Genomic DNA, 18,572 nt, shown 5'->3' on the forward strand with positions numbered 1-18,572 from the left:
TATAAAAAGATGCTCAACCTTACTCATAATAAGAGAAATGCAAATACATCGATACCATTTTTTTCATCAGATTGACAAAAATTTGAAAGTTTTATGACTCACAGTACTGGTGGAGCTGTGCGGCTTCATGCATTGCTTGTGGAAGCTGAACTTGGTACAAATCCTAAGGAGGGAAAGTTGGCAACGTTTATCCAATTTGTAAGTTTGACCCAGCAATTCCACTTCTGAGAATCTATCTACAGATATATTTACGTAAGTATGAAAATTCTGCACAGAGTTATTTTCTACAACACTGTATCTAACAGCAAAGAATGAAAACAATCCAAATATCCATCAGTAGTGGACTGATTAAATGGAAATATACATAATGGAATATTATGCAGCCATAAAAAAGAACAAGACCAGTCCCTATGGATCAATTTGGAAAGATCTAAACGTACCACTAAGTGAAGAATAACAATTGTAGAACCGTGTGTGTTGCATGCCACCTTTTGTGTATAAAGGGAGAAAAAATAAGAAATATTTGCAAGAAACTTTGGAAGGATATATGGGACAACAAAACAGTGACCCTCAGGGGGCTATCAGACACATGGATGACAAGTGGGAGAGTGCCTTATTCATATATTGAACTTTGCGAATGGATTACCGTAAGAACATCTTGAAGGTCAGGTGTCAGTTCTGGAGACTTCTCTGTCAATAGCCCATTTCCCTTGGGGGCCTGTTTCTAGCCAGTTTCCCCCAAACGGCAACACTCACCCTTTCACTCTGTGCCTCATGGTGCTGGTGCAAAGGCTGAGGAAGACTGTTCTGGAAATCAGGCAACCTCGTTCTCACTCCATGCCAGGAAGCCTCACCCCCACTGAGCCACCATTACCAAAAGCAGGGTCTCAGTGGTCCAAGTCAGGGACTCTATCATGTTTCCGGGCAGCTGTGCTACATCCATTCCTCTACTCTGCCGGGTGAAGCCCACTTACCAGGCGCTCTTCTCGGCTTCTGGAAGCAGAGGTGAAAACACACAGAAGCATCCCGACTCTCATGAACCCGAGGTCACAGGCTTGCTCTCCTGCCTGAGCCACAACCCAAGTTCCCTTCCAAGAGCCGCCCGGAGGTCGGGAGAGATGGGGCCATGGGACCCTCAGTGGGGAGGGGAAGGTGGGCCTTGGAGGCCTAAGTCAGCCAACTTCAAAGGGGATCCTGAGAACATCCTTTCGAACGAGATCACAGTATCCATCCGGTGAAACATTCAGGGTCCACAACTGGCCCCTGGGCTCGTCCAGGGGTAAACACAGAGGGTCTTCTTCTTGAGTGAGATTTTGGCTTTCACAATACACAGCCAGGCAGTGTTCTGTCACGGTGAGGGCTGCTTTCCTCCCCAGACACTGGCTGAGTCCAGAAGGAGACACTGGGGTGATGCGGTGCAATCGGAACAGCACGGGGGCACAATGGACGGCCTGGTCACCTCTGAGGAGGGGACACCTGAGCTCAGACCTGGATGATGAGAAAAGCCAGGGAAAGCATTCCAGGGAGAATTTCCAGGCAAGCAAACCTTCCGAGCTGGGTGGAAAGAAAGGCCGGAGTGGCCGGAGGACAAAGGCCAGGCCAGATCTGGTTGGACCCCTTTGGCTGTGGACTTTTGATTTCATTGGAGTTTGGATTTTATTCCAAATCCAGTGAGAAGACACCAGAGAGTTTCAAGCAGGAGGAGGGCATAATCTGGCTTATATTTTTAAAAATCACCCCGGCTGCTGTGTGGAGGAATGATTTAGAGGGGGAAGGATAGAGGCAAGGCATCCGATCAGGGGCTTCCCTGGAGGACCAGTGGTTAAGATTCCACGCTTCCACTGCAGGGCGCACGGGTTCGATCCCTGGTCAGGGAACTAAGGTCCCTCGTGACGCATGGTGTGGCCAAAAACACAAAACTGGTCATGGGATTTCTCGTGAACTTGCAGGTATTTTCTCATTTTATAACCGACACACATTTTACTGCACCAAGCTCAAGTGTGCATCGTGATGTGTTTTTACACGATTACACTTGGGTAACCACCCCGCAGATCAGGATGGACGACGTCTCCAGGTGCCCAAAAGGGCCCCCATGGTCCTTCCCAGCCTCTACCAGCCTTCCACCACTCTGAATTCTGTCACCCAGATCTACAAGTTCCTATAAACGGGCCCATACAGAATGCAACCTGGTTTCTTCCCTCACAATGATTTTGAGATGCTTCTAGGATGTTGCCTGGATTGATAGTTCATTCTGGGTAAAGGACAATTTGAGTTGAGAGCGCTGTCAGCCCCCGTGATGATGCCAGCTCAGCGCGCGAGAAGCTATGCTTGCCAATGACCACCAGAGGGCAGTGCGAGCACTCCGCTGGCCCAAGCTGCCCGCAGGTGCCACCTGAAGTCATGCCTGGAAACAACACTGCAAGGATTCCGGAAGCATCTCCTTCGGACTGAGCCCTTGCTTCAGGGATTGCTTCTCTGAAATCGCAGCACCATCGACGATGTGTTCAGGCCCAAGAGTTAAGGATTAATTGACCGGCTGCAGCCACCATGGGGCTCCCAGTAGAGAGCAGCATGGTGGCCTCAAGAGCCATCAGCAACCTCAGGGCCAGGAAGCACTTCTTCCCACACTCAGCCCAACTTTAAAAGTTAGCTGCTCTAACGGTTCACAGCACCACTGCCATAATAGCTTAAATTGCTGGACAAAATGCTGGGATTTCTTTTTATATCCAGTTCATTCGAGGATGGGAGATAAGCCAGCTCCAGCCAAATACTAATTTTAAAATTCAATCATAAGTATTTGGCCAAAAATGAGTATTTGGTGAACTCTGGTTGCAGGGGACGGGGTGTCTCTTTGCCCTTCTTGCCGCCTCCCCACTCCACGGCCTCAGGACCGCAGAAGCCCAGCCCTCCCCTCTCTCGGCCCTTGGATCCTGCTGACAGCCTGGTGTGGCTGAATGGGGAGCTGCACACACGAGCCCGGCTTCTAACATTTATTAAACGCCTACTGTGTCCCAGGCACCGGGCTAAGTCCTTGACCTGCATTAGCTCCTTTCATCCTTACAGCCATGCCAGGTGCTGTCTGGAGAGGAGGGAGAGCGGGTGGTTAAGACATGGACCTGGGGTCAAATCCCAGCTCTTCCTTTTACTGTTTGTAGGAACTTCACCTCTCTGAACCTCAGCTTTCTCAGCTGTAAAATGGGGGTGACAAGAGAACCCACCTCACAGATTTGTTGCCAGCACTGAATGCATTCAGACGTGAACAACACTTTTTGTTTGAAAGCCACTCTTTTGGTCACTCCACAATAAGAAATGCATATTATATTGAGACCCAGTCTAACACAGATATGTGTGTGTGCATACAAATACAGGTGTATGTATATTATGTGTGTATAACTAAAATGTTTCACAAAGCAATGCTGACCCATAATACTATGATACGTCCTCTTATTTTCCATTCTGTGCTATTTTTGTTTTAAATGATGTGTGTCACAATCCACTCAATCGATTCCATGACCCACTGTTTGGAAAATACTGGTTTAGAAAAAGGCCCGGCAAACCATGTTGTTTCCAGAAGTCCCATTTTACAGAAGGGGGAAACTGAGGCCCAGAGTGTTGTGGCTTGCCTATGACCTCACAGCCAGAAGGCTGGCAGAGTTCAGACTCCAACCCAGGATCTCTGACTCCTAAATTAAGGCTTTTCAGTACGAGATGCAAACTGGCGGCTCGCACGCCAGATTCACCGCACAGATAAGTTTGATTATCAATATGTTCTCAAAATTTGATCAAACTATATAGAACTTGGGAGATGTAACTCAAAATCTAAATTTTCAACGTCTCCCTAAAAAAAAGAGCAATCTGGCAACATGGGGCCTGCATGTACACGTGATCAGCAAGAGCCACACCCACAGGTGCCCCTTTGAGCTGCTCTCCAGGCTCGCCCATCTGCCACAGTCTCCACCATGCCCTATTGTGTCCCTGACACCAAGGCCAAGCATCAGTTGTCATTTATCACCACATGCCAGCTGCTTTTTTCATAGTGGAGAAACATTTTTCCATCAAAGAAGGAAAAACAAAAACTAAACCAAGGAACCAACATGTTTCAAGGGGAAAAAAATAGATACACAAATGTCTTCTCACATATTTAAATACAAAGAAAACATGTCTATGTCAAGTTTATTCCTAACCTGTTTCACTGATTTCTATTCCCTGACTTGTCCGGGAAGCAGAGTTTGTAACCCCCATCTTAACCACTACGCTTTATCTACCTCTGTCTGTTTGGTCCACAGTTGTATCCCCAGCACCTGACACTGCTTAGCCAAGAAAAGGTGCCTAATTAAGAATGAATGAAAGGGTGAATAAGTGGCTTTTATACAAAAGCTTCTCCGATATTAACAAATATACAGGGACTTCCCTGGCAACCCAGTGATCATGACTCCGCACTTCCACGGCAGGGGGCCCAGGTTCGATCCCTGGTCAGGGAACCAAGATTCCTGCATGCTGTACCGCACAGCCAAAAGAACCAAATATACGGTGACGGTTAGGAGCAGGCATTTTTTGGTCATCAGACAGCTCAAGTCCCACTGCTGCCACTAACTAGCTGTGTGACCTCAGGCAGCTTCCTCGGTCTCTCTGGGCCTGATATCCTCAGCTGCAAAATGCAGGTTATTAGGGTGCCATGTACATAAATGAGCAGGAATGTGAAAGATGCTGAATAAATGAAGTTCCCTTCTCCTCCTTCAGTTCATCAAGGTGAACCGAGGTCAGTACTTGATTGTGTTGACAAGTCGCCTGGTACCCAAGTGACCTGGCCTTGGATTATCTGCTGGGCCAGGGAGGCAACGGTTTCCCATTAACATCACACCCTGAAAAGAGAGCCCTGGGTAGGGAAAGCCCTGGGCCAGACGGCAAAGCCAAGGGTTTGATCCCCAGGCACATCTCTGGGTGAAAACTGGCGTTTTCAACATCCAACCATTCCTCCCGCTGCTTACCTTCCTGAACTGAAGAGGCTGGAAAGCTGAAAATTCAATTTCCCAGACTCCCTTGCAGCCAGGGGTCTGCGGCGTTTAAGGGCCTACCAATCAGCTGTGTCCACAATACACCTGGACTTGTGCTGAGTTAAGAGAGTTGAAAGGACTGGGCATGGGGCACCGGGCTGCAGGTTTAGACCAAGCCAAAGCGGCCGTGGGTCTGGCCCCAGAAACTGACTCAGCAGTGATGCCTCCTGTTCCTGGGGCAGCAGTGGCTCCCCTGGAGCCCAGTCCTGCAGTGTGGCTTCCTCAGCCCTCCCTGTGATTCTGTAAATACTCATAATGTGTCAGCCACACGCCATCAGGGAAGCAGCTAGATCTGGCCCACGTCCTTGGGGTAGTTTATTCCGAGAGTAAGACCTTACACGTTATCTGTGGGAGGAGGTACAGAAGTGAGGTCTGAAAAGGGACTTCTGGAGCCACGAACTGGGCCATCTGAGGGGCCGCGGGGTCTGTCTAGCCGCCAAAGTGAGGCTGCAGAGGGGTACTAGTAGCGAAATCGATGGGGAACCATTACCTCTGCAGCCAAATGTCCAGTGACAGGCGAGGTGCTGATGCCCAGGAGTCAGGAGGAAGACCTGGACGCAGCCGAAGGACACGCTGAAGCCTGCTGGCACACCTGCAGCTATCTGTCACCACATCAAACCGCAGCGACCTTGCAAGAGTAGAAGCTGTTGCTTCCTTTCCGCCTTCAAACTCTCACCCGAGTTGCTCTTTCGGTCAATTCCAACTTGGAACCCTTCAAAGATAGGGATTCTGGGAAACGTAGTCCCAGCCTAGCCAAGTTGACACAGCTGAGTACGGACCAGTTGGCTTACTAAACCCTTCTGCTTTAACTAGCTGGTTGAATTCTTCTCTCGAAAACTGACCTGATAAGAGACTTCAGACAGTTCCTCAGTGGGTGCTCGTCAACACTTTTGTCAACTCAAGGCCTTTTGTTTGGACAATTTCCCACCTTGAGAATCTGGACCAGAAGCAGCCTGAAACTCACTTTCCCAGCTTCCCTTGCAGTTAGACTGTAAGCATGTGACCTAGGCTCAACCAATCAGATACACCCAAATTGTACCCAGGCTCAACCAATCAAATACATCCAGATGGTACTTAGACTCAATCAGATACACCCACGTGAAACCTAAGCTTAGCCAATTCAGATACACCTACAGGTGAAAGCAATGAAAGTGGGTTCTGATGCATGGAATTCAATCTAGCAGGAGGCGGAAGGAACATAACCAGTGTCACTAGTGAGAGTTTCAGTGTCTGGGCCCAGTGACAGTGACATGAAGGTCCTGCAGTGTAATTTATATATTGTTCATGGCTGCCTCTCCACCCCTCCCTTCCAAAGATGTGCAAGTCACTTAACATCCTTTAATAAATTCCTTTCCTGCTCAAACTACCTAGAGTGCACTCTGTTGTGTGCAACCAAAAACCTGACTCACCTGTAAATTCACTTAACCATCAAGTCTCAGTTTCCCAACCTAGACAAAGAGCAAAACAATACCCACCCCATGGGCAGTGGAGTCAGGGAGAGGCGTTTTGTAAACTTACCACAGTGCCACAGACACTGGGGCAGCGTCTTCTGAGGGACCACTGCACTGAGTTGTAAGTCAGGCAGACTGATTTGAACCCTGGCTCTGGCACTGACTGACCTGTTGTGTGACCTTGGGCAGGTCAATTTCCTCATCTGGAAAATGGGACTATGATTAGTGCCTGCCTCGTGGAGTTATCATGAAGACCAAAAGATTCCGGCACAGGGCAATCCCCCAGCACACAGCTCAGCATGTGGAACATACCCACACCGGTGATGCTGGAAGGAATATGAGTGACCTTTGTCTTGCTGGATTAAAGAAAATGAGCAATAATAGAGGTGGTGTTCCTGATGTACCCTGATGTGAAGGGGGCCTGTGAATGCTGAAGTTTAGAAAACATTTATATGTTCGAAACACAACCCTGACTACACTTAAATCGTACACTTAAAAATGGTTAAAAGGGCAAATTCTGTTACATATATTTTGCCACAATTTTTAATAAAAATTAATAATGTAATATACCAAAAACCATTGAATTATATACTTTAAATAGACAGATTTATGTATATGAATTCTCTCTCTAAAGCTGTTAAAAAAAAACCACCACCCTGGCTTCCCATCTCCTTCGGATCATAATTCAAGCCCCGACTTCTCTTCCCTCTCTGATCTCATCAGCCCCACCTCCACGCTGAATCCCTCACTCTGGCCTCACTCGCCTTCCTCCTCTTCCTGGAAGATGCCAGCCCCACCTCAAGCCGTTTATGTTTGCTTTTCCTTCTACCTGGAATGTTCTTCCAACCAGGTTAGAGGCTCTGAGCTCTGGCTGCCCATAGGAATCACCTGAGGAGCTTTACAAAGCCCCACCTCAGAGAGTCAGATGTCATTACTTGGGGAAGGAGGGTGGTGTCTGCTTTGCTGTTTTAAATCTGCCCAGGTGGGGACTTCCCTGGTGGTCCAGTGGTTAAGAATCCACCTCCCCATGCAGGGGATGTGAGTTCATATCCCTGGTCGAGGAACTAAGATCCCACATGCTGCGGGGCAACTAAGCCCGCACACCACAACTACTGAGCCCACAAGCTCTGAAGCCCGTGCTCTACAACTAGAGAGAAGCCCGCACACCACAAAGAGGAGCCCGCCTGCCGCAACTAAGACCCGACGCGGCCAAATAAATATTTCAAAAATAAATAAATAAATCTTCCCAGGCACTGCTAACATTCAGCCAGTGTTACTAAAGCGCTGCCCTAGACATCATGCTCAGTCCCCACCACGTTTACATTTCAGCTCAAAGGGCAGCTCCTTCGAGAAGCCATCCTCAATCAATACCATCTACCTCCCCTCCGTACCCTGCCTATTTATCTTCAGTGAGTCTATTCTACCTAGGATTCCATCATATGCATATCTGACTGCTTCCCAGTGAGAATGTCGGATGGATGAGGCCAGAGGCTGTGTCCCCAGTGCCTGGCTCACACAGATGCTCAGGACAGAGCTGTTGCCGCAATGAACCTCCACCAGTCCCCCTTGGTCCGACTCTGGTTCTGGGGACTGCAGTTCTGCAAGGAGGCCACCAGGCGGCGATAGTGCCCAACTGCGTTAAAAGTAGCCCCTAGACCCACCAGGCTGGCTGTGCCAGCCCCAGCCTGCCCTGTGCCTGGCCATCGCTGAGAGGAAGAAGCAAGGACCACGGCAGAGAGCATGGTGCCCTCCTTCTCCTCATTCCTAGACTCAGAGCCACAGGGCCCTGAAAACACTCCACCCAGACTAAAGTCAGAGGGAGAAGGCCCCACTGCCCTGTCTGGAACCTCCAAGCCCTTCCCCTCTTACCTGGCCACGCACCAGAGCCCTGGGTGCAGCTGCTTGGGTTGACTCCCACGGGTCCCCTCACATAGCTCATGACTCACACCCGAGGGACCTGCAGGTCTGTTTGCCATGGCCAGTGTCTGCAGACACGCTGAATATCCATTGACGGGGGGCTGTGACACGTGCTGTCTCCTTCCACACGACAGGTTCCCACACCCACAAAGAGGAACAAAGAAGTTGTTGTAAGGCCCTCTCTAAACCAGTCCCACTTTGTTCCTTTCACAGCACCAGTCAGTGATGGCCTGCGGGCCAAATCCAGTCCCTGCCCTGCTTTTGTCCAGCCTTGAGGAGGGCTGAGAAGTGTTTACATGTTTAAATGGTTGGGAAAAAAAAATCTAATTTTGTGACACATGAAGATGAAATGACCAGGGTGTGCCTGGGCAGAGACAAGGCCCCACGCTGCCCACGGAACTCCTAGGAGCTCAGGCCCCCATCCTGGCCATGGAAAGGCAATTCACTCCCCTGCCACTGTTTTTCCAAGACTGACCCAGGATTTCCCTTCTGTTCTACATCTCTGTCAGTAAATTCCCAGGAACTGGACTTCCCAGGAAAGCACCACTAGGGGCCCTTATTTATAACGTGCCCGCCACCCATGGAGCTGTTGTTCCTAACCTCTCGTGGCCCGGTCCCCTGTGTTTGATCGGGCAAACGTGACACGGCCATCCTGACCAAATGGAAAACTGCATCGAGGACGACCAAGCCATTTTTCCAAAACAGTTTAATTAAAAAAAGGTGAAGAATCTGAAAAAACTGGGGGGTGGGGGAACCCAAAAGAGCATACCGTGTGAGTCCACTGGCTCAGTCACAAAGAAACACCATCATCAAAAAAGATATTTAAGTTTAATACAAATTTTATACAAAGAAAATGTGAAAAAATACTTCCATATGCTAAAAGCAATTATGCTTCACAAATAAGGCCAGCTAGGCTATTTTTTTTTTTTTGACAACTGCAATTCACAAATGTTCTTTCTCTCCTGTTTTCTTCTAATACTCTCTTTTTATTTCTTCTCTAATATGGGTAACTAGCTGGAAACTGTACAGTTCGCATCCTCTTATCAACAATGAAGAGAAAGGAAACGAGACTAAAATGTACAACAGAAGGTACTGGAATGATATCGTACAATTAATTTTTCTCATATACATACGTCACCTTTTTGCTTTGTTCAATGCTTCTTGTTTTACACAACATACAAAATGGTACTACAGCATACGTAGTGTAACAGACAGCACGGCGGTGTCCTGCGTCTTCTCACACTGCCTTTGTTTCATGCTGACATAAAAACATAAATAATACATACATGCTTCATCCCAGACTGAAATGTCCTCCGCGTGCGTCTTGCCTTTGACTTCTCACTTCCGCAAAGCACGGCCCGTCTCTTACCAAGTGGGTGTGAGTGTCTTTAAAGGAACCACAAAGCAAAGAAAAGATCTGTTTCAGAGCTTCTGACTTGAACCCTCTCTAAGTTCTTCCCTTCTGCAACTGAGCTGAGCAGGGCTTGTTTCTAGTTGATATTCTGTAAACAAGGACGTTGGTGTTTTTTTTTCCCTTTTATAGGAGTAGAGTCATCATGGAAATCACATAAAATAAACGAGCTCCTCCACATGTCCTTCTGGTCCAGAGAGCTTGTCTTTTAAAACATGATAACACAGTATTTGAAAAGGGCCAATGGCTGGATGTGACGTGCCCACGACAGCACCGAATCTGTGTCGGAAACTCCTGATCCCAGTGTGCTGTGTACAGACATAAGAATGGAAACGGCTCACTTTCCCCTGGGCATCCCAGGATGAGGACCTGTGTGCCACGGTGATCCCCACGCCCTCTCCATACCACTGTGACAGGTGGGCTGGCTGACCATCCCTTCTCCAACATTCAAACATTCTTTTTGTTGTTGGGTGTGTTTCTTTTTTTTTAATTGTTTTTCTCTCTCTCTCTTTTTTTTTTATAAGTTAAAGTCAATACAAATATAAAAAGGGGAAGGTACTCTAGGTTCAATGACATCCACAAATTGTACATTATTTACATCTAAAGCATAGGTTTCATGTGGGTGGAACACTCCTCTGTCAAGGCTAATGCTGGGCGTGACGTAGTGCGGGCTGCCCTCCGTGCCAGTCTGAATGGTTGGAATCCTCCAGTCTGAGGGTGGCGATTCTCCTGTCTCACATTTCTTTGCTGTTTCCGGTTTTCCTGGTGTCTGGTTTTTTTTTCCTCCATGGGATGGGTGACTTGTGCCCCAACGTGTCCCTAGTCCCAGAAGGTGTCCAGCCGAGACTCTTTCGGGATGAGGCTCTTCGAACTGGTGCTGGCGTTGTGCTCAGAGCGTGCTGATCCCCGTTTCTCATCGCTGCCGCTCCAGCAACTGGATTTACTGCTCCGGGAATGGTCTGGGTTGGGGGGAAGTCAACCGGAAGGCAGGTTTTTAGCATTCCTGCCCACTTCCAGTGAATCAGAACCATCCCTGTGTGTGATCTGCACCTGCTTCCTGGTACCACCTTCCCCGCCCGACTCCACACAACACACGTGGTCAAAATCCTGCCACCACTTACCGCCCTGAATTTGCGTGTCTGTGGCCTACACGGGGAGAACTTATTTTTTTAGGATTTAACAAGAGCTGATTGGAAAAACAGGAGGGAATCGTGCTCAGAGAGAATAAAGGTGAGTGGGGACAGGTACTAAGTTATCGAGGAAGGCACTTCTTGTGTGGTACCTGAGACCAGGCACCCCTCCTACATGACCAGACACCAAGCACCCCATGCCCTTGTGTCCTACCTTGGCCACTAAAAAAGGCACTGAAATTTGGCATTCGATCTACTTACTTCTGTTAATAGAGTTTCTTTAATCAGTTTATAGGCAACTTGAAAAACAGACTTAGAACCAAACCACCCGAAGCAGAGGAGTGAGGACCAGAATGGTTAAGCCCAGCTGGGCTTAATGGTGAAGACCCACTGGCTCCCAGTAAGGACAAGCTGAAGGGTCACTGAAGGATGCAAGAACCAGGAGTAAGACCTACGGGAGCTTCAAGGACACGTGCGCCACAAGGAACTACATCGTGGCTGAGTAAGACACGAGGACACTGAAGGAAGAGCCAAGTGAGGTGTCTGTCCCACTGTGAGACGGCCCCAGCCTGCAGGCTCAGCGGGATGGCTGACTCTAAGAGACCCACCAGCACATCACTAAGACCCCATCATATCTTAGATCATTTACCCAGTTCAGACAGACTGGGACAAAACTTTCTTTTTTAACTTCTTGAGGTGGGGTGAGAATATGTGATTGAGAGAAGCTGGCTGTCAAGCTCAGAGACAGAACTGGAGTGAGGGAACAAGGGACCGTATCATCGCCTAGGGGGTGACCTTTCTGGTGATACGGCAGGCACGTACGTGGTCCTGAGGTCTGTTTCTGCAAGATAAGTAGTGAAGACAATGATCAAAGGATCTCCCAAGTAACATATCCATTCAGGAGAGAACTCTTCTTGGTCCCTTGCATCGGTGACCAGAAGGGGGCAGTATTGTATTGTGGTGGGCAGAGGGGGGTGGGGGCAGAGGGGCGCCAGGGTGGAGCTGTCTTACGGATCCTGAATCCACCGCTTCTTAAGCGTTCTTCCCTACTCGTGATGCCTACACCGTTAGTTCTCTGGAAGGTCAGTGATACAGCTGGTTATCACCACAAGGAGAAAATCCTACAACAATGCAATCAAGTCACACTGACTCTCCCCAGCTCTGCTGAAGGCGGAAACCAGCTGGGCCACTTAGAAGAAACGGGAGCAGGGCTGAGCTCAGCACAGAAGCTGCATCCCAGAGCGAGGCTGGCCACCTGAGTAACTGCAGAGCCTGACTCCTCCCACGGACCGGACACGGGGCAGTGGTTGATTCGACCCATCACTGCAGAGGACAATGGGTGTTAGTCTAGGACCCTTTCTGAAAAGAGTGAGGATGAGACCCCTTCAAGAAGCCAGACCGGGGACTTCCCTGACAGTCCAGTGGTTAGGACTCCACGCTTTCATTGCCGAGGGTGTGGGTTCGATCCCTGGTCGGGGAGCTAAGATCCCACAAGCTGAGCGGCGTGGCCCAAAAAAAAACCTCTTTTCCTACTGGGGTTTCCGATGGCCATCAGAGGCAAAGCTAAGAAGAAACAAGGCAAAGCAAGACCCGTCACTCAGGAGAACAGGAGAAGACACGCCCACAAAGAAAAACACACACAGACACACACAAAACGAGCCTTCCGCGCGCCGGGAAAAGTTCCCCGGCAGCTTCCGTGAGGCGGGGTCATACTTACACTTCTGGGCTGGGTAGCTGGGGTGCGGCTGGTGGTCTGTGCTGGTTGGGACAGAGGCAGGTTGCTTGTCACACCTGTTGCTAACTGAAGAGATAGCACAGGCAGCCTCAGAGTCTGGCAGAGGGCTCAAATCCGCACACCCCCAAGCAACAGGCTACTGGTCTTAGCGCTGGGCGGCTGCTCTGTTGATGTCCCCATTTTCCAACTTAACGCATTCACAGGAGACTAAGGCTTTTAAAAATGCATATCAAACCATGAACAGGATCACGGGACACAGCACGGCATTACAGGTGGGAAATATGGCGTACAATGACATAAAAGCAACTACGTAAAGCCATAAATTCGCAGAATTTTGAAAGCAAAATTCTAGGAACCACTAGCTCTGCCAAGAGCTTAATTCAGCCAAGGCAAGGGGAGGCACCAGCACCACAATTTAGGTGGAAAGCCCCACCCAAGGAATCCAGATTTTTCAGGGCAAGTAATCACTAATCTACTGCCAAGGCTGATGACGGAACAGGGAAGAGAGGACGACGGAGGTGCATGTGGTGAGAAGGACTGAGGAAGAGGCTACAGATGAGGTATCAGTGGGCCACTCCTCAGCCATGACGGAAGGACACCAACAAATAATATCTGAGATGGAAAGAGTCTAAAATGTGTGATAGGAAAAGTGTCTCAATAAAATAACTGTCCTAGTGAAGAATTTGGGGGAAATCATTGAAGGTATGATAAAGGAAACATTAAAAAGAAAAAAAAAAAAAAAACAGAAACTCCAGGGAAAAGCAAGGCTATATGCAAAGGTGGAAATGTGATCGCAGTACACACCTGCAACAAATGGCACAATCAGAATGATGGAAACACAGATTATCGTATGTCAATTTTTTAGGCTCAGCCAACAGCCGAAAGCGAGAAGACCCAACTGAAGTTACGCGAGAGATGCACATGTCCTCCACCTTGGTGATGGGAGAGTCAAAGTGGGAAGATGCCAAGTCTGGATATGACAGGGGTAGGAGAGGTCTCGAGGGAGGTGGTGGGCACCAAGAGAGGGGGCAAGAGATACTGTCCCCAGCTGACAGAACAAGAACTAAGGAGCAAGTGTTTTACTTGACCAAGGTAACCCATAGGCACATCAAACAGTGACGTAAGTAGTTTGGGAGGAGGGCGAGTAGAGAGGTGATAAAAGACCCCAATTCTCATCTTTTAAAGCCAGAAGTCAACAAGCAACGTCTAGATAAAGTCCAGAGATATAAGTATGGGGAAACACGTTATTTACATTATTTACAAATAAGGAGGTGGTTAAGTGCCAGATGTACCCAAAGACAGCCATGGAGACTGAGAGTAGGAACTGTTTTTCCCAGTACAGTTTTATTTTCTCTAACTATAGTCATCCCTTGGTGTCAGGGATAGCACAGGGGATTGGTTCCAGGACCCACCACAGATACTAAATTCCATGGACACTTAAGTCTCATGGTCGGCCCTCCATATCCAAATCCACGGATTCAACGAACCACAGATCGTGTAGAACCGTGCTGACTATGGGAAAAGATCCATGTATACGTGGACCCATGCAGTTGAAACCCCTTCAAGGGTCAACTGGATATGCGTGCATTGCTTTACAATCTTAAAATGAAGAGACAAGTGAACAGGAAAGGCCCACGCCCACCCCGAGGAAGCTCCTACCCCCTACTAAACCTTCCTCCCTCCCGACTAGACCCTCATCTTAACCAGCCTAGTTCCAGAAGTCTATAAAGAGCTCAGAAACCTCAGTGTTTGTAAACCTTTGTAAAGCCCACGTTCCTCCACAAGATTCCATGTACACTGTCAGCAAGCAGTGAGCGCTAGCAGAAACCATTAGACGTAAGAGGAATCAGAAAACCAGCCAGTCTGTCTGCTCTGCCGCCAGCCATCACCCAGGGTGCTTTGGTGAGTAAATAGGGGAAAGTGAGAAGCCTGGGGCTCGCTGTCCTGACCTGGCCTCCAGTGACCTCCTGCTCGGTTCCCTTCGGCCCACACTCCAAAGTAACACGGCAGCACTGCCTGAAAAATGCTTTTTCCTCCAGCTGCTGACAGTGTGGGACCTTTCCCTCCCTCCCTGCTTTCCCCCATCTCATCATTAGCCTCCTCGGGACAATATCGTCCCCACTCCCCAACCCCGGCGCCAAGTCACCAGCGTCTTCCAGGTTCCTGGCTCCCTCTCTCCAACTTCCCTTTCTACCCCCTCAGACACCAGGGTGCTTCAGGTCGAGAAGGAGGGGGAGGTCAGCCAACAACGGCCCGTGGGCCAAATTCAGGCCAGTGCCTGTTTTTCCAAGTACAGGTTCACGGGAGCACAGGCCCACCCATCTCTTTGTGTGTCATCTGTGGCTGCTTTCATCCGACAACGGCAGTCAAGCAGTTCTGACAGAAATTGTGTGGCCCTCGAAGCTTAAAATATTTACTCTCTAGGGCTTCCCTGGTGGCGCAGTGGTTGAGAGTCCGCCTGCCAATGCAGGGGACACGGGTTCGTGCCCCGGTCTGGGAAGATCCCACATGCCACGGAGCAGCTGGGCCCGTGAGCCATGGCCGCTGAGCCTGCGTGTCTGGAGCCTGTGCTCCGCAACGGGAGAGGCCACAGCAGTGAGAGGCCCGCGTACCGCAAAAAAAAAAAAATTTACTCTCTGGTCCTTTACAGAAAGTCTGCCAAACCCTGGGCTAGGTAACATCTCATCCACCTCGGAACTGAGGTACGATGCATCTCCCAACCACCTTCCCGCACGCAAGCTTCCCTGTCCCAACAGATTCCATACTCCCAGGGCATCACTAATCTTCCCAAGGCCCGTTAATCTTCCCACATGGATTGCACCACTTTGCTGCTCCAAAACCTCAACAGCACCCCCTGTCTGCAGCAGTATTTCCAACTTGAGCCCTTCTCACTCCACCCGTGCAACTGTGACACGTCCACTCAGTTCGTGCTGTTATTTTAAACTCATTTTCAACTTAAGTTAAACAGAAACTCTTATATCATCACCAAAAAGCAGGAAAGCAATAATACCTGCCATACATAGAAGACAACTCTACAAATCAACATAATGAAAACCAAATTGTAGTAGAAAATTCTAGGTGGGTGCCATGCTGCTGAAGTTAAAAAGACAGATTTAAAAAAAAAAAAAGAAGAAGAAGAAATCAAAGGGATGAAGAAGATACCTTAGCACCAAACTGAACTTGTTCTCAGAGATGTAACCAGAGGACTGAAGGGGGAGTGAGAAGTGAGTTTTTTCAACAGGTGGTTCAATCGTATTTAATGCCAAGTTCGTGAAGTCAGCTCGTGTCACTCCCCCTGGTGCACCCCGAACCTGAACCCCACTTTCCAGCCCTTCAGAGAACTTTCTCCAGCCACCCTAACGAAGGACATCCCTTCTTCCTCTATGCACTAAAAGAAAATGTTTGGTTTTCAGCTGAAGAGAATGACCCGGCAGAGAGAAAGATCCTAGAGCTGAAGGACCTTGAATTAAGCAGAACTGCCCTCACTGAAGACACCTTCTTTGAACCCTTCTGGAATGTCCTCAAACCGGTTTAGGAGGGTGCAGGGGAAAGACCCTTTGGGCTAGAAAAGAGGACAGCTCAAACTGCACAGAAGGGGAAAACCAAAAGTCAGTGTCAGATAATTCCCCAGAACAGCCTACCAGGTTATCCCTCAAGTAGAAAGAGTTTTACAGAAAGATCATCTACCTAAAAATTTTCTGTTTTCCTCTGAATGCTCAAGTACCCTCATCCACTAAATGCGGGCATTGGGACCTCGGGGATAGTTTCACAGTTTCATTTCCTGTGGTCATTTCTCTGAGGGCAGAAGAACTGCCCAACCCAAATGCATCTTCTACGCCACCCCAGGTCAGCAACGGAACCCTATGTCTTTGATGTGGAACCCCAAGAAATCAAACAAGTACAGGTAAATCCTGACCCGTTTGGAGAAGTGCCTGAAAGCCACCTTGCCCCGCCACTCCTTCACCCCCGCTGACCCGCCCAGGGCACCCCCAAGGATCCCTAAGGACCCACAGTTTGAAAATCACAGCCCTACACCCTTCAGCTTCTCCCTGAGGACATGGCTCCCCTCTGCCCGTGTGGACCGTGAGAGCACCATTCGCCCACCAGGGGGGCAACATACCAGAGCCTTGGTTGGAGCCTAAGAGAATGGAGGAGGGCGTCTCCCTGGAGCCAGAAAGGTCGAGGGTCTAGAAATACAAAAAGAGAGACATGGAGGCAAGGCACCGGGGCCAATGCAGCGCCCCCAGGGAAGCCCAGGGATCCATGGGGGCACTCATCACGGCCCCTACAGCACCCTCGTGCCCTCTGCCTGGCGTGCTCAGGCGGGGGAGGCCAGGTCAGCCGGGGGGCCCTGCACCTGTGCCCTTTTCTGCTCTACCTCCCCAAAACACAGCACTGGGGGCTCCTCACTCAACTCTAGAGCCGAGGCTTCAAGAACACTGGTCCTCAGCTCCCCTCTCTGACCTAACGCCCACCCCAGATTTCTGCCACATCCCAAAAGGAAGCACAGCCGTCCCTCAGTACCCGAAGTGGGATGGTTCCAGGAGTCCCCAAGGGTACCAAAATCTGGGGATGTTCCAGCTCCTTACACACAAAGAAGGCCTAGCTAGTGCGGTGACTACAGTGGGCCCCTGTATCCGAGGGTTTCGAATACATGGATTCAACCAAACACGGATGGAATTTCGGTTGGTTGCATCCAAGGATGAGAAACCCACGGATACGGAGGGCTGACTGCATATTACATCAAGTTATATCAGTTCACTTTTATTTCACCTTAACCTCTTACTAGGCAATGATATCAATGAAATCAAAGGGTTTTAACTGCTGGGATGACTTGCTTTTTTCCTAACAGACAGGAAATAAATACATAATGACTACAAATGTAAAAAAAAGATCAAGGTGCCACCTAAAATAACGTTTGCGTGCAATTACATATACCACACACTGGGCAAGCAGGAGGTGGAACCTGTGTGTCCAAGAGAGCAGCCACCAGCCTCCTGTGACTACCCGTATTGAAATTAATTATAATTCAGTAAAGTTTAAAATCCAGGTCCTCGGTCACACTAGCCACAGTTCAAGCGCTCAACAGCTACACGCGGCTAGTGGCTCCCATACTGGGCAGAGCAGATACAAAACATTCCCATCGTCTCAGAAGGTTCTGTGGACAACGGCTGCCCTAAACACGCACCTTGTGAAAAGGAGCCCTGCTAAGACTGTCACCCCATCTGCAGCCTGAAGACAGACAAACCTCCCTACAGCACAGGACTCGCCGGGGTGGCGGGCATGGGGGTGGGTCTGAGACTCTGCGTGGCCCAAAGCCATGTGGGATGGAGACTCACCGAGCCACTGTCCTTGCTTTTCTCGGCTGGCGTCTCCTTCTCTTTCGAGCTGCTGGTTTCCGGGGGGGCTGCCTGCGTGTTGGAGGAGGTCCCCTGGGATGACTTGTTTAGTGTTTCCGTGTTCACCTCGGCGTCTGCTTCCTGCTGAGGCGCGGTAGCTGAGGGCGAAAGGGGACAGAAGCCAAGTATAAGCCGAGCGTGATGGCTCCCGGGCCCACGGGGAAGCCCGTTCTGCGCAAACCAACACCTGTAAGAGACGCAGCTGCCACCCAGGCCCACTCAGGGCACAAGCACAGGCCCAGGGTGGCTGGACCAAAGCTTTCCAGATGCAGGAATTCCAGACTGTGCGTGAAAATATGTTCATTTCTAAGAGTCTGTGATTCAAGTTTTATTAAATCATTCTGGAAGGAATGTTCGTGAAACCAACACCCTGTAAACTGCTGTTCCAATTACTCATTTCATCATTTCTAATTTTAGACCAGTTTTCACCCCATGTTTTACCCTATAACAGCAGAGCTGAGCACTTCTGACAGAC

At 49.3% G+C, this 18,572-nt stretch overlaps 1 protein-coding gene across 11 annotated transcripts in view; it reads right to left on the minus strand.

Moving 5' to 3' along the window:
- Window positions 1–9,111: 9,111 nt before the first annotated feature.
- ZMYND8 (zinc finger MYND-type containing 8) overlaps window positions 9,112–18,572 on the minus strand; it is a 126,307-nt gene continuing 116,846 nt past the window's right edge. For 6 of the 11 annotated variants that reach the window (XM_065892458.1, XM_065892457.1, XM_065892453.1 and 3 more), the window contains 3 exons: window positions 18,038–18,195; window positions 16,819–16,885; window positions 10,653–10,792 (listed from right to left, as the gene is read on the minus strand). In XM_065892458.1, coding sequence (XP_065748530.1) covers window positions 10,653–10,792; window positions 16,819–16,885; window positions 18,038–18,195 — 365 coding nt within the window. Of the gene's footprint in view, window positions 10,793–12,680; window positions 12,765–16,818; window positions 16,886–18,037; window positions 18,196–18,572 lie in introns of all 11 variants that reach the window. The other 5 variants (XM_065892456.1, XM_065892454.1, XM_065892449.1 and 2 more) reach the window with 2 other exon arrangements.

The sequence above is a fragment of the Phocoena phocoena genome, chromosome 15 (assembly GCF_963924675.1).
Source record: "Phocoena phocoena chromosome 15, mPhoPho1.1, whole genome shotgun sequence".
Classification (NCBI taxonomy): Eukaryota; Metazoa; Chordata; class Mammalia; order Artiodactyla; family Phocoenidae; genus Phocoena; species Phocoena phocoena.